The sequence below is a fragment of the Sminthopsis crassicaudata genome, chromosome 3, assembly GCF_048593235.1.
Source record: "Sminthopsis crassicaudata isolate SCR6 chromosome 3, ASM4859323v1, whole genome shotgun sequence".
In the NCBI taxonomy this organism is placed as follows: domain Eukaryota; kingdom Metazoa; phylum Chordata; class Mammalia; order Dasyuromorphia; family Dasyuridae; genus Sminthopsis; species Sminthopsis crassicaudata.
Genome location: NC_133619.1, coordinates 342,322,635 through 342,337,551, shown reverse-complemented (window position 1 = coordinate 342,337,551; position 14,917 = coordinate 342,322,635). Strand labels below are relative to the sequence as shown.

General features: G+C 39.9%; 1 protein-coding gene across 2 annotated transcripts in view; it reads right to left on the bottom strand.

Annotated features, from left to right (window-relative positions):
• Window positions 1-8,487: 8,487 nt before the first annotated feature.
• PCCB (propionyl-CoA carboxylase subunit beta) overlaps window positions 8,488-14,917 on the bottom strand; it is a 61,731-nt gene continuing 55,301 nt past the window's right edge. Inside the window, exons 13-15 of one of the 2 annotated variants that reach the window (XR_012488124.1) lie at window positions 14,321-14,445; window positions 13,651-13,887; window positions 8,488-9,302 (exon numbers count right to left, since the gene is read on the bottom strand). Coding sequence is in view for 1 of the 2 variants with exons in the window: in XM_074301600.1 (XP_074157701.1) it covers window positions 9,181-9,302; window positions 13,651-13,750; window positions 14,347-14,445 (321 nt within the window). In the remaining variant the exon portion in view is untranslated. The remainder of the gene's footprint in view (window positions 9,303-13,650; window positions 13,888-14,320; window positions 14,446-14,917) is intronic. The other variant, XM_074301600.1, reaches the window with a different exon arrangement.

Here is a 14,917-nt window from a genome sequence, read left to right as displayed (position 1 = left end):
TGCAGAACAGGGATAGGTATATGGACGGCAACTGTCTTGTGAACAGGTTGCAAAGGTTCGAGGGTGGTCTGGGAGAGAGTTCCCCCCCCCACCGGAAGTGATTCAGAGCTGGTTAGCACAGGCTGGGCTGTGGAAATGCCCAGTGAAGAGCCCCCTGCTGTGTTGCCTAGTGACTGCCCTGAGGCTAGAGGCTGAACGGTGAAAGTGTCACAACCCCAGGCCAAAGCCCACCATGCAGCTGTGGATATTAGCAGCTGACTTACAAATAGCCCCTGAAGAGACAAGAAATGTCTCTGCCCCGGGAAGCACAGTCACTGCTGCAGAAGTTTCACTGCTGTGGAATTTCCACTGCCTCAGGCCAAGCCCCCCAATGTGCAGATTAGAGGCTGCCCTAGGCTATGTTCCACTGCCGGGCAGGTTCTTAACTGCCCCAAGGAAAATCTCGATACAGCAGAATGAGGCTGCTCAGCCATGCCATGATCTGTGCTGAGTCATTTCCACTTTGCAGTAGCTATAGGCAGAGTATAATTTCTGGCGTTTTTTAAAGTGGCTTTGATTTCTCTGATGATGTGCTGTTTTGCAAGCAGAGTAGAGCAATCAGCCTATGTCAGATTCCTCTGTCTCTGTAGCTTCTAACCCCAGAGGCCTCCCCAGCCCGATCTGCACTAGCCTAGTTCTATCACTGTTGGCCGCTGGTCTTTTTCTTTGCCCCTCAGGACAGACCTTTTCTGACGAAATTGCAGATTCTCTTTGGCTGATAAGTTGTTGTGGGTTTTACCAGTCTAACGCTATTTTTGAGGCTGAATTAAATAGTTGGTAGTGAAGGTAATAGAGAGCTTAGAAAGTTGTGTATGGCTTCTCCTCCATCTTGGCTCCACCTCAAGAGCAAGTTTTCAACCCCAAGAGACTAATAGCAGACAGTCGCCAGACAAAACCCCAAAGGAAGATGTAATCTGGTCCCTATCACACAAGGCTCTCCTAGAAGAAATTATAAAAGATCTTAAATGAGAACTAGAAGAAAAATGGGAAAAGGATAGAGAAGCTCTGCAAGAGTACAGAAAAGGCATATAACTCACTTAAAGAAAAAGATGATAAAGTGGAAAAAGAAAACAACTTCCTAAAATGTGAATTGGAAAAGGTAAAGAACTCCCAGGGAAACAGATTTTGTGAATTGGAAAAGATAAAGAACTCCCAGGAAAGTAGGATTTGTGAATTGGAAAAATAAAATAACTCTGTAGAAAAAATTTAGTGAAATGGAAAAAAATTCCATAGAGCAAAACAACTCAAAAACTCAATTGGATATATACAAAAAGAAATAAAAAGCTAATGAAGAAAACAACTCATTAAAAATCAGAACTGAATAAAAAAAAAAAAAAAAGAATGATTCGTTAAGACACCAAGAATCAGTCAAGCAAAAAAAAAAAAAAAAAAAAAAAATCTCCTGAGACACCAAGAGTCTCTGAAGATCCAATGCTATGAACCCCAAAGACTTTCAGGGACTTCACAGTTAGTAGAGATCAATGCAGAAACCCAGATGATGTTTGTAGGCCAGACCAAGTATGGCCAATCACCCATTCAAAAGTCAAGTAGGAGGCAGAGCCTGACCCCAGCAGAAATTCATGAATTAAGGCTGGAAAGATGAGTAAACAAAAGCCACTGACATCTATAAACCTTAAAAATAGATTCAGATGTACAAAGATATGCAAAAATACAATAAAAATGAGGAAATAACTCAATGTCAAATGCAAAGACTAAAAAAAAGTGGATTTTCCTAAAGGACTACATGAATACTTAGAAGAAATGAAACAAGAGACAAAAAAATTAAAGTCCTAAAGAACAGAATTGGAAAAAGGACACACAGCTTAGGGCAAACCTTATTCAAGTTATGGACTTCCTGAGAACTAGATAAGTTCAAAAGGAAATCAATAATTCCATGAGACAACAAAAAATATTACAACAAAATTAATAGTTTCAAAAAATAGAGGAACATAGAACATAAGTACTATTATAAACAACTAGCCTAGAAAACATGTTAAGGACAGGAAATTTAACAATCATTGGAATTCCCTAAAGCCATGATTTAAAACAGAAGACTTGAACACAATATTTTAGGAAATCATAAAAGAAACCTGACCACATCTTTTAGAACTAGCAAGCAACCTAAGGATAGAAATAACCCATTGGTCACCTCCTGAAAGAAAATCCAAAAGGAACAGTTCCAAGAATGTCATAAGCAAAATCCATAGCTCTTGCTTCAAAGAAACAATAAGCACCCAGAAAGAAACAGTTCAGCTATCAAGAGACTGCAGTTATTATCACACAAAACCTGGTAGAACTACTATAAATGAAAGGAGAGCATGGAATATAATATTCCAAAAACAAAAGATACAGATCAAGAAAAATAATCTACAAAGCTAATTATAATTCTACAAGGGAAAATATAACTTGTAATGGGATAAAAGACTTCCAAACATTTCTGATGAAAAGACCTAAGTTTACTTGGAACTATGAAATATAAACATGGGTCCAGAGAAAGCTAGAAAGGAAGTGAGCAATTAGAAAGAGTTGTAAATTGATGTAATGTTAATATTTTAATACAAAGAGAAGCAATGAAAGTTCCTTCAGAACCTTAATTATTTCATAGGGTACTAAGGGAGTTAAGAAAAACAAAGCATCTAAGATTGGATTGTTTCTATTCTGAGCTTTTGAAGAAGGGAAAGAAAAGAGAATTTAGTCAAAAAGTATTTGTTAAGCATTTATTATTAGTCAAGCACTTTGCTAAGTGCTAGGGGTACCAAAAAAGGGGACAAACCACAGTCCCTGCTCTCAAGGAACTCACATTCTAATTGGTAAAACAATATACAAATTGCTGATTCCAGAAAACTTATTGAAAAGCAGTTATGAGTAAATTAGAGAAATGCAAAGTAGTTAAATACAAGGTAATTTATTTGGGAGGGAGGGTCTAGGAACTTGGGAGATTGGGAAAGGCTTCAAAAGATGTACAAGGTAGTGCTTCTTATGCATCTTGAAAGAATAAAGAGAGACCAATGTACATTCCAGGACTAGAGGATGACCAATGCAAATATCTCACTGATTTCATCCTTGGAGAAAAAAATATATATCAGCTTTATCCATAATATTTTCTTGTTTTGATGGAAGAAAAGAGACGGGATACCATTTATCCCTTGGTTACCATTTAAAGAGGTTACTGAACACCTGATTTCTTATAGTGCTGTAAACATGAAGAACTCAATGATTTCCAGATGGGATACAAAATTCATTTTAGATCTCTTCCTCTGCTATAGTAGAAATATTATCCTCATTATATTTAATTGCTCACAGGAGCAATTAAAGGATAGCAATTAAATAGCAATTAAAGGGAGGATAAAAGGAATACATTAGAATATAAAAGAGGAAGAAGGGAGTAGAGCTTGCTGTTTCCCATAATTAAGAAACATGAGAAGAAGAAGAAAATTCCAACATGGGGGAAGGAATAGAAGAACAGACATTTACTGTCTTATTTGGACCCGACAAAGAGAACTGAACTCTTCCAAATAGTTTGATTTATGTAGAAATACATAAAACTTAACAAGGAAATAAGCAAAGATAGGAAGATGTAGAGGTTGAAGAGGAAGATAACACCCAGGCAAGCAAAACAAAAGCCATACAAATTCTAGCTCTAGGAAATTTGTTTAACATTCTACAAATATCTCATTTTATCCTCACAACTATCCTAGGAAATAGATATAAATATCCCACCTTTACAGATGAGGAAACTGAGGGCAGTTAGAAATTGAATTGTCCAGTCACATAATTAGTATATTTCTATATTTGAACTCAGATCTTTCTGACTCATTCTACTCACTGTACCACTTAACCTCTTCTGATTCTGAAGAATAGGAAAAAAATTAAAATTAAAAGAGAAGAAAACTAAAATGTAAGGGTATACCTTAAACTGTTTCTTCAACAATTGAGGAATAGCTGAACAAATTGTGATATATAAATGAAATAAAATATGTAAGAATTTTTTAAAAATTTGTTACAAAGATTTTTTTCCCTCTTCTTTCTCTTGGTTTTTAATTGAAGGAGAGGGATCAGCAGCCTGAAGAGCAAAGTGATACTTCAAAAAAGACCATTGAAATATTTTTTTAAAATGCACAACAGAGAATGAAATGAAGTTTAGAAGACACATTCCTATATCATAGGAATAACTATTCTCAATTTAACAGGGAAATAAAAGAGAACAGGGAGAGAGAAAAGGGAAAAAGAAGAGTGAGATTAGATTCAAGGAACAAGTAGGCATAACAAACCCTAGGGTTACAAGAGACCTGAAGATTATTCTAAAAGGAAATAAAAGATAAGGTGTGAAAAAAAAATTAAAGGACAGGGGAATAGACGTTAATTGCATGAGCACATTCCCTCACCACTCTTCTTGGTAAATAGGAAGCATGGATCAGAAGTGAGAAAAGGATAAAATAAGATGGAGGAAAATAATGAGTAAAACTGGGAATGTGGATGAGATGAAAAGTTTTAGAGATCCTAAACTCAAGTGGCAGCTTCTGGTAGACAGAGAAGGTTCTCTTTTCCTAGAAATTAAAGTATGGATGGAAGATGCCAAGATTAGTTTATTTGCAGTAAAGCCCCTGCAGAAATTAATCTTAATTCCATCAGATTAGCAAAGATGACAAAAAAACAAAATAACAATTTTTGGAAGGGCTGTGGGGAAACAAATGCACCAATGTGCTTTTTTTGGTGATGCTGTGAAATGATTCAGCCATTCTGGAAAGCAAATAAGAACTATACCCAAAAATTCACTAAATAGCTCCAGTGACACTATTGCTAGGGCTATTCCCCTAAAGAGATCAAAAAGAGGGAACAATCATATAAAAATAATCCCAGTAGCATTTTTTTTGGTAGAAGTAAAGAATTAGAAACTGAGAGTGTCCATTTATTAGGGAATGGCTAACTAACCTTATGGCAAATTAATAAAATTGAATAGTATTGGACCATGAGAAAAGATGAAATGGATAGTTTCAATGAAACCTGGGAAGACATGCATGAATACAGGTTAATGATGAAGAATTAAGTGAACAAAACCCAGTTAAACAATTTATACCCCCAAACAAATTATTAAGCGCAATAATTCTGAAAGAGCTGAGAACTCTGATCAATGCAATGATCAGTCATGATTATAGAGAACTGAAGATGCAAAATAAGATACATTTCCAAACATGGCCAATTTATGAATGTTTTGCTTGACTATGTATATTTATTTTTAAAAACAAAAAAGTTTTGTTCCATCCCACCTTTACCTCCCCACAACACACACATCTCCCCCAGATTGGGGTGGGAACAGGTAGGCAAAGAGGGATAAAGTAGCAAAAATAGAGAAGAGAGAAATTACTAAAGTATTTATTTTTTTATTTGGAGAGAAAAGTGATAGTTCCCTGTCTGATTTTCCTTCCATCACTGTGTATTCCAGCCAGTCACCTTGACATAAAGCTTGGGATGAACACCAAGAACTCATCCATTCAGGAAGAGATTGTCTCCCCCACTTTTTTTCTCTCAATTTGGGACCAGTAACTCTTAACTATGTCCATGGCAAGGAGGTTCCCTTGGCTTGGCTACAGGACTTGCAAACGCAGCTCAAGGTAAAAGGAGCCTTTCCAATCTGATCGTCTCTGCAAGTCATTCATTCTATTCTTTCACTCAGAGGAACACGGAGGAGTTACTTGGGAGGCAAAGCAGAGACTGGTGGCTGGGAAGGCTGCAGCCTTGACCCTGAGCTGCCCAAGAACATCACGTAGGCTCTGCAGTGTTTCAAAACCTGATATAATTCACACAAAAAGGGACCTTTGGAAGACCTAACCCCCCCCTTCTTCCCCTTGAAGCCTGGAAGGCATCTCCCCCGAGTGTGGTGAGCACATGCATCTCCCTGCTGCTTTATGACCAGCCTCCAGTGTGTGATCAAGAGGCTGTGAAACGGGTTTTCTGCCATCTCATGACATCTGACATAATCTTGATGTATCCACAGGAGTCACCATGTTAGCAGACAGTCTTGAAGACAGCACTTTGTTCCTCAGAAGCAAATATTTTTTTATTAGTCAATAAACACTAAATACAGTGTAATTTCTACATCTTTCCATCAATTATGCTACGTTAAAGACGTCGTCTTGGGAAATGGTGTTTTAGAAAACACTACTATTTCCTACTAATACTCTTCTTATTGATGATATTAAAGTATTTGAGTACAAGGATTAGTAAATGGGTAGATAAGTTCACAAGTGTTGAGGGTCTCTTCTTGATCACTTTTTTCAGTATTAATAAATATTAATTTATTTAGGTTTTTTTATTTGTTTAAATTAAATACATTTATTTATTTTAATAAATAAAAAATAAATCATATATCTCACACACACACACACACACACACACACACACACACATAAATGGAGATTAAAAGAGCAAAAGGAAGGCCAGAAAGGCCAGACAAGTAGGATAACTTTGAAAGTTCCAAGCTGATATTATAGCCTACTTTTCTGTTCTATCATATACACATTAAAGTCTGTTTTTTTGGTTTTTATTTTTTGGGCTTTGGGTTTGGGTTTTTTTGGGAGGGTTTTTTGGTGTTTATATTCGGAGTAAAAATAAAAGAGGCAGCTAGGGCAGCACACTGGATAGAAGTCTGGACCTGGACTCAGAAACACTCCTCTCCTTGAGTTCAAATCTGTCATCAGACACTTACTAGCTGTATGACCCTCCCTTAACCCTATTTACCTCAGTTTCCCCATTTGTCAAATGAGCTGGAGGGAAATGGAAAACCAGTCCATTATCACTGCCACGAAAACCCCAAATAGGGTCATGATGAGTGACTCAACTGCAAGAATAAAGCAAAGTTAATTTTTAAATTCTTATGGAATAGCCAGGTGATAAGCAGTGAGTGCAGTCTGCAGCTGAATAGGGCCAGTGTGTAGAGATGGATGCTGAGGCTTAACCAGAATAAATCAGAACTTCAGCGTTCCAAGCCAGTGGGAAGAAGGAACATCGCAACCTCAGGCAATGAGGTCCCTTTTCTTAGGCCAGATATAAGAATATGTGATGAAAGCTGGACAATTAACTTTTTTTCCCAACTTTGGTCCAACACATGTATCCCAGGATACATAGAAACAAGGAATAGAGAATGGGTTATACATTGGTGGAGAAGTACATCTTGTGCTGTGGTGACTTCTGCCCTTTGAATGGGGGACACGAGTTGGGAATTTTATATTGTTGTCAGTGACTCCTCAAGAGGGCGATTAGAATAGCTGGGATCCTGTTTGCTGGAAATCAAGGCAAGTGTGTCTGGGATGCCGAATCCCATAGAACCATCCAGTTGTGGCAGAGGAGTCCTGGAGTCACATAATCTGCCAGAGGTTCATTGACACAGGGACATGGGAGAGTGGTATGGGAGTGAAGGGTTAAAAAGTGGGGGGGAGGGGAGAAAGCAGCAGGAGCCTGGGCAGGCCCAAGGACAAGCCACTTGATAACAGTTGCTAGCTGAGAGAGAGTGTGAGAACTATCCTATGTCCTCCCCCAGCTTATTTAGTAGAAAATGTAATTAATGGTGAGTGTAAGGACTGATTGCTGGTTATCTAGGGCTAAGGCTTCCTGGTGCTGGGAAGTTGGAGAGAAAGGGCATCTTAGAAAAATGAAGTAATTAGAGAAATTTCTAAGGAAGAATGGGAAGATGAGCTCCAAGTGGGAGTGGGGAGCTGCAAGACACTGCCCAGCACGTTAGCCCCTCACAGGTGGTTCTGAGGCAGGAGTTCAAGAACTGGGGCAGCAGCACGGAGAGTAATGGGGGAGTTGTGCAGCAACACAAAGGCCTGGGAATGTTTGGGAAGAGGATCCAAATGTTCTGGATCTTAAGAATACTACGGCTAAAGCACACACTTCCATGTAAATAAATTTTTTTAACTAGATCATGGATGATCTATTTTCATTAAGGTGGGCCAATGCTGCCACATGGGCAGAGGTCATACTATCAGACAGGGGAAGGGGCCGAAGACTCAATGTTTTAGGACATGTATAGTGTTCACACACTCCAGTCCCAGAAGCAGCTTTCACTGGAGACAGGAAGCCTCTTGAAAGATCAAATATGTTCATTTTCCTCACAACTGCCCATTTTGGGCACCTCATCCCAATCCAGGCTTAGAGGGTCCTAGCCATGGGGAAAAAAAAAAAAAAACACTCTAAATGATTAGCCTCTCAGAGGTTATCTAATTGGCTTTTATAAAAACCACTTGAAGCCTTTGTTTTAAATATGTTCTATCAGTTTGGATTTGAAATGGGAAAGGTTGTTTAAAGAAAAAAAAGAAAAGGTAGCCAGAGTAGAATGTAGAAGCAAGTACAGGTTGCTAAGGGAACAACAGAATGGAGAGTAGGAAAATGAAATGCATTAACCATGGCAAAACACACCCTAAGATGAACATAAAGACTGGAGTGCAATTTTTATTACATTTCGAAGTCAATATTTAATTTGAACACAATAACTGGAAGAAAAGAAATTTTAAAAAGGGGGGGAATCATATTATTTGATACACAAATACTCACTATACAAAAAACTGTCCAGCAATATATAATTTTCAGATTAAAAAAAATCAAACTGCTTTGCAAATAGGTATTGATTAGACAGTTCTACACTCCTTAATGAGATATTACCCCTATTTTCCCAGTTTCTGAAATAGAAACCAAAAGTTTCTTAGAAGTGAAATAAAACTAGAATTTTAACCTTTTAAGCCTTGATGAGGCACAAAATATCAGCTACGCCAAATTTACTCTGCTAATGACCAATCACTGAAGCATCAAGATATCAGGATTAAAAACCCTAAAATCATTTCCAGCGAAGCGCATCCATCTGTGATTGGTTTATGATATCTTATAAATACCCACGCAGCTCCTTTGTGGCCTGCCTTGAAGAAATCATTTATAGTTTTCTGAAGAAGGCAATGACATAGTAGGGAGCAGCATATTAAGGCACACAAAGTATTCTTTTAGATTTAATAAATTTAGCAACTCTAACTTACAATTGGCATTCAAGCCCAAATGCAGGTTTCGCTTTTTCCAAAGCCAGAAAAACGAATGTTGTGTCTCCCTCTCCCATCACGAAACACGGGACGCCGGTCCCTTTCTGCAAGATGCTCAGAGGGGAATGTTTGCGTGCTTCTTCCAGGGGCCGGACTGCTTTTTGCTCGCTAACACATCTAGGTCATGGCAGATTCGGGCGCGAGTCACAGAAGGCTGGATGATGTCATCCACGAACCCTGTTTAAAACAGACAAGGAAACGGCCATTATTTCCATCCCAATTTAGTCCAAGAACGCCATGAAATAAGTAAAGCTGGGACAAGTAACAGCACAAGACTGCTCCTGTTCGGCCCAGCCTCGTTAACCACCAAGTTCTGGAGGCTGCTGGGAGCCCACAATGGCCGTGGGGGCTAACGTAGAGACAAGAAGAAAGGGCTGGGGCTGATCTGGGCAGGTGGGGGCGGGGATCCGAGGGAAAGTAGTAGGGAGCAAGTTACTGGGATCGAAGAGCTGCTGCTCACCTCAAAGTCTCAGAGGCTCGGGAGAGCAGGGAGAGAGTCAAGCGCCCGCTCCCTGCGTGCCCAGGGGGCGAACACCCAAGGGCCGGTTCCCTCCCTTACAGGGCGGGTTGTACCACGAGGCCTCCATAGTATTTCCAACCTTTCCTCTCATGCCGGGCTTGGTCTTTATGGGTTAAGCAATGGGGAGTCATTTAAGGCGCTTGAGAGAGGGAGGGCGGGATCACATTTACACCTTAAAATTAATCTAGAAATGACACGGGGGGGGGGGGGGGGGAGGATTCTGGGAAGATGGGGGAGGAGGTCAGTGATTTTCCTGCTCTCCCGATTTCCCCACAAATAGAACACATTTGTCCCTCGGGGAGAAGAACATAGCCTGGTGAAAAATCAGGAAGAGTTGGGGCAGAAGAGCGTCCTCCAGGTACAGCCCGAGAAGATCTGAAGAAAGCCGGGATTAACGCCAGAGACTCCCATCTCCCAGACTAGCAAATTGAGATCTGAGCCTGGAGGCCTGAGTGAACCTCGGCTGATTGAGATGGGGCGGGTCCTCTGAGAGCCTGAGAACGTGGCGGGGGAGAAGGGACCAGCAGCTGGTGAGTGCAGAAGCAGCGGGGTAGGCTGGCTGGGGGCACCTGCAGGAGGGGGAAGCTCTTGGTTTGGTCAGAGAGCCCAAGGGAAGTTTGAGGAACCATCCTCCCACACCACAATTAAAAAATGAACCCTATCAGTGAGACATATTATGACAACAAGGAAGACCGGGGTTCACCTTCAGAAGAGGACACTTAAATAAAAAAGCTTCTACCCCAAAGAGTAACATGAAATGGCTCCCTGCCCGGAGAGAGAATTTATAGAAGAACTCAAAAAAGGATTCAAAAACTAAATGATAGAGATTGAAGAAAAACGAAAGAAAAACAAGAACCTTACGGGGAAAAAAAAGTTAACCAACTGGAAAAAGAGATACAGAGTCTTAAAGATGAAAATAACTTTTTGAAAATTAGAATTGGGCAAGGGGAAGCCAGTGAAGTTATGAGACCAAGAAATAAAAAAACAGATTATAAAAAATGAGAAAATCGAACAGAATGTGAAATATAAGAAAAACAACAGATCTGAAGAACAGATCAAGAAGAGAAGATATAAGAATAATTGAACTGCCTGAAAGTTATGACCAAAAAGAGAGCCTTGACAAATAATGCAGGAAACAATCCAAGAAAATTGTCCTGAAATGATAGAACATGAGGAAAAAATAGAAGTAGAAAAAAATTCATCCATCACTATTTCAAAGAGAGCCTGTGTGTTTTCCACGCAGGAATATTATTGCCAAATTTTGAAAGTCCCAGATCAAAGAGAAAATTTTGCAGGAAACAAGAAAAAAAAATTCAGATATGATGGAGCTACAATTAGAATTGTATAACTCACCTGTAGCTACAATAAAAGATCATAGGTCCTGGAATCATGTCTACTGACAATCAAAAAAACTAGGCCTGTGGCCAAAAATACCATATCCAAAAAAATTATCTATAATCCTGAATGAAAAAAATGGACATCCAATGAACTTGCAGATTTTCAGGACTTTTTATCAATCAAACCCGAACTTAATAGAAAATTGAACATGTAAGAGCCAATATCAAAGATCAAATTTAAGAAAGATGGACAAATTGTTTAAACATAGACAAATTAAGTTCATATATATGTGTAGATAGATAGATAGATAGATAGATAGAGATAGATAGATAGAATAGATAGATACATCCACACATGTATGTATATAAAATTCACATCAACAATAGGGTAGCTCAAAAGAAAAATCGACATTTAAGATAAAAATGGCAATCACGTTATACAAAAGAGGTTCAGAAGAATAAACACAGTGACATTAGAAGGGGAGGAGGGCTGGTAGTTTCTGAAAACCTCAAATAGGGAATGGATTCAATAGGCAACACTACAGATGTACCATGAAAGACATAGCACCTTCCAAAATAGAAATAAGGGGGAAGGGATAGGCAGATTGGAAGCAAAGGGTGAAGGAAGGAGACAAAGGGATCTTTGGTTGGGGGAGGTCAAGTAATAGCAAGCAAGTTATGGAGCAGAACGTAGAGGCAACAGAAATAGGAAAGATGTGTGTATATGTGGGGTGGGTATGGTTGTATGTATCTATATAGCTATATATGAAAAATATATCTTTTCTTAAATGTAGCTTGTTGGAAGTGGTAAGAGGGATGAAAGGGGGCGGGGGGGGGGGGGGAAATGAATAAAATAAGGTGTGAAGCAGAGAACCGAAGAACAATTTACAAGAAAGTAAAGAAAAAATGGTCATTCATGAATATAATTTCTTCTACAAATACATATACTTTCTTGATCTGATAATTTGTGTTCATATATTTTGAATCCTCCCTGATGTTCTATTGTGCACATGACAATGTTCTCTTTTGTTTTGCTTTATTTTGTTTTGTGTTTCTTTTCCATTTCCCTTTTTTTCTTATTCTGTTTTTTCAAATAAAAAATACTTCCAAAATATATGAATAAAAAAATTTGAAAAAAAAAGAAATGACATGAAAGATACACTAGAGAGTGGAGAACAGAAGTCAGGATTCTTAGGAGGTTATAATAGTGGTCCAGGTGGGAACAGTGAGGAACTATTTACACTCTTTTCACAATGGAAGAGAGAAAGGATGGAAATGGGAAATATTACAGGGGATGAATCAAAAGGACATGAGAACTGGATGTAGCAGTGTGATGGAGAGGTCACATGGAGATTTCAAGAAGATTTTTGACAGAAATGGGAAAGTCCAAAGAAGGAGCAAATTGGGGGCAAACTCTGGAGCTTGGGAGATTTACAGCAAAATCTTCAGAGCAGCATTTCTATAGTAGTAAAAAACTGAAAATAAAATGGAGAAAGGGCAAGACAAATTATGATAGATAAATATAATGGAATCTTTCTAACTAAACAATAAACAACACACCAAAGCTTAATAGTCCAATCTCGGAAGTGACTAGATAATAATTAACACATGATAATTACTAATAGTACAATAATTATATAATTGATTAATGAGGGAACCTAGGTCAAGGAGTTTAAGGGATCCATCCATAGTCACATAGATGGTAGTTAGCAAGAGAGACAAGATTTAAAAATCAGACCCTCAAGACACCACACCCATCCCTCTTTCCACCACACTTGCTCTACATGACAATTATGAGGCCTTCAAAGAAACAGAGAAAACTTATATGACTGATACAGAACCAAGAGAACAACATATAAAGACTACAAATGATATAAGTGAAATTGTACATAACAGAGAAATCAGATTCAGGCCGATGACCTATCTTGGTTCCTGAGGGCCAATGATGACACACTTTTCCTTCTTCTCAGTAGGAGAGATGATGGACTTATGGGTATGGGATGTTGTATATGCTGTCATGTGACCAATGTGTCAGCTAGTTTAATATTTTATTAATATTAAATATTAATATTTAATATACAAAGGAGGATCTCTAGGAGTGGTTATTGGCAACTGATGGTGGTATAAAAACAAAAAATATCCATGATTATGTATATATATATATGAATAAATCTCAGAAAAAAGATCAGCACTCGAACTTTAGTTTTATGTGTGGTTAATGATGCATCTGATACTGTGTGAATGGTGGAATTGTCAAGGGATGGAATGTAGAGAGAGAAAAGAAAAAGAGCTGAAACCAAAACTTTGGGGGCCCTTGAATAGTCAGAAAAAAAAAAAAAAGGCAAAGAGGCGCCAGAGGAACAGAGAAGTAGGAGCGGAACTAGGCAATGGCACTGTTTCTGTAGCCAAAGGAGACAGATGAATCCACAAGGAAAAGGTGAGCAACAATGTCAAAAAACTCAAGAACTGACTAAAAAAAGTTCCATTCAGTTTGGAGACTGGGAAAAGGGAGACCTGGTCAGAAACAATCCAAGTCTCCTCTAGCAACACATTTCTGTCCGAAGGCTATCATTCAGCGTCTCTCAAGGCCAAAGCTCCGATTTCCCCACGAGGGGGAGACGGGAAGAAGCAGGGCGGGAATGGGCTCTGGGTCGGCCGAGGACCCTACCTCTCACTGCCGCAGGGAAGGGGTTGGCAAACTTCTCCACGTACTCTGCCTGGGCGGCTTCCACATTTTCTTTTCCTTTGAAGATGATCTCAACCGCACCCTGTAACAGGACAGACCGTGATGGCAAAACACACGGACGGGTTAAATGCCCCCCAGAACTCCAGTGGGCCTTCGGTGAACCTCGCTCCGGCTTCTGGCGCCATCAGAGGGCAAGTTCAAATTTTACCGGCATCATCCCTGGTCTGGAAACATCTCAAAGAAGGCTTACTTTTTTTTTTTTTTTTCCAACAAAGGGCTCTCCAGAATCCGCGTTCGTAATGTACTTCTGCCCCCCTCCGACCACAGATTGGCCCGTTCTGTGAGAAGCTCTCACTGCTCTGGGGTGCAGAATGACATTACAAAGGTGGGCTAATTCCCCGTCTTCGAGGGATCAGACTGGGAAATAGGGAGACAGGATAGAAGCCTCCTTTCACATTTCCTCAACTTATCTTTCTCCCTTTTTGCACTTTTATAAACAGACGTAATGCCGTGCCTTATGTTTAATTTTTCTTATTATTCTATAAGGGATGGTCGGTGAGGAGGGGAGATGTCCCGCACGTCCTCAGCTCCCCCGGGGTCTTAGCACAAAGCTAAGCATCCGGGGAACGTTCCGAGGCCACTCGTGGGACACACAAACCTAACTAGCCCAGGCCTGACCTTTGCCCCCATCACTGCGATCTCTGCCGTGGGCCAAGCATAGTTGACATCACCGCGTAAGTGCTTGGAGCTCATCACGTCGTAGGCGCCGCCGTAAGCCTGTAAGGGAGCACACAGAGCGTAATTACCGACCCTGATCCGCAGTATGGGGGCTTGGGATAATGCCGGAAACCAACAGAGCACTCGGGAAAGCAGAAGGGACGGTCCCTCCAGTGGTCACGGCCAGCCCGTCCCTCCTCCCCCACCCTTTCTCCGGCTTCCCTGCTCGTGCCCAGCCTCCTTTCCAGTTCACTTTGAAAGGTCTTTAGTTTCGCGGTGTAGGAGGGAATGCTGGTCTCTTGATATTTTCCAGACAACCAGTAGGCTCGGGCAAGTGGAAAGTGTAATGGGCTTGGAGCACTGGGTTTGAAACTCAGTTTGGCGCTAAACAACCTCTCCGACTTCAGGTTTGTCACTTTCCTTCCTTGAACCCCAGCTTTTTCATCTGCAAAGTGAGACTGGCTTAGACAGCTTCTGGAGCTCTTCCAACTCAAAATCTATACTCTCTTGATTAGCTCTTAACCACTAAATT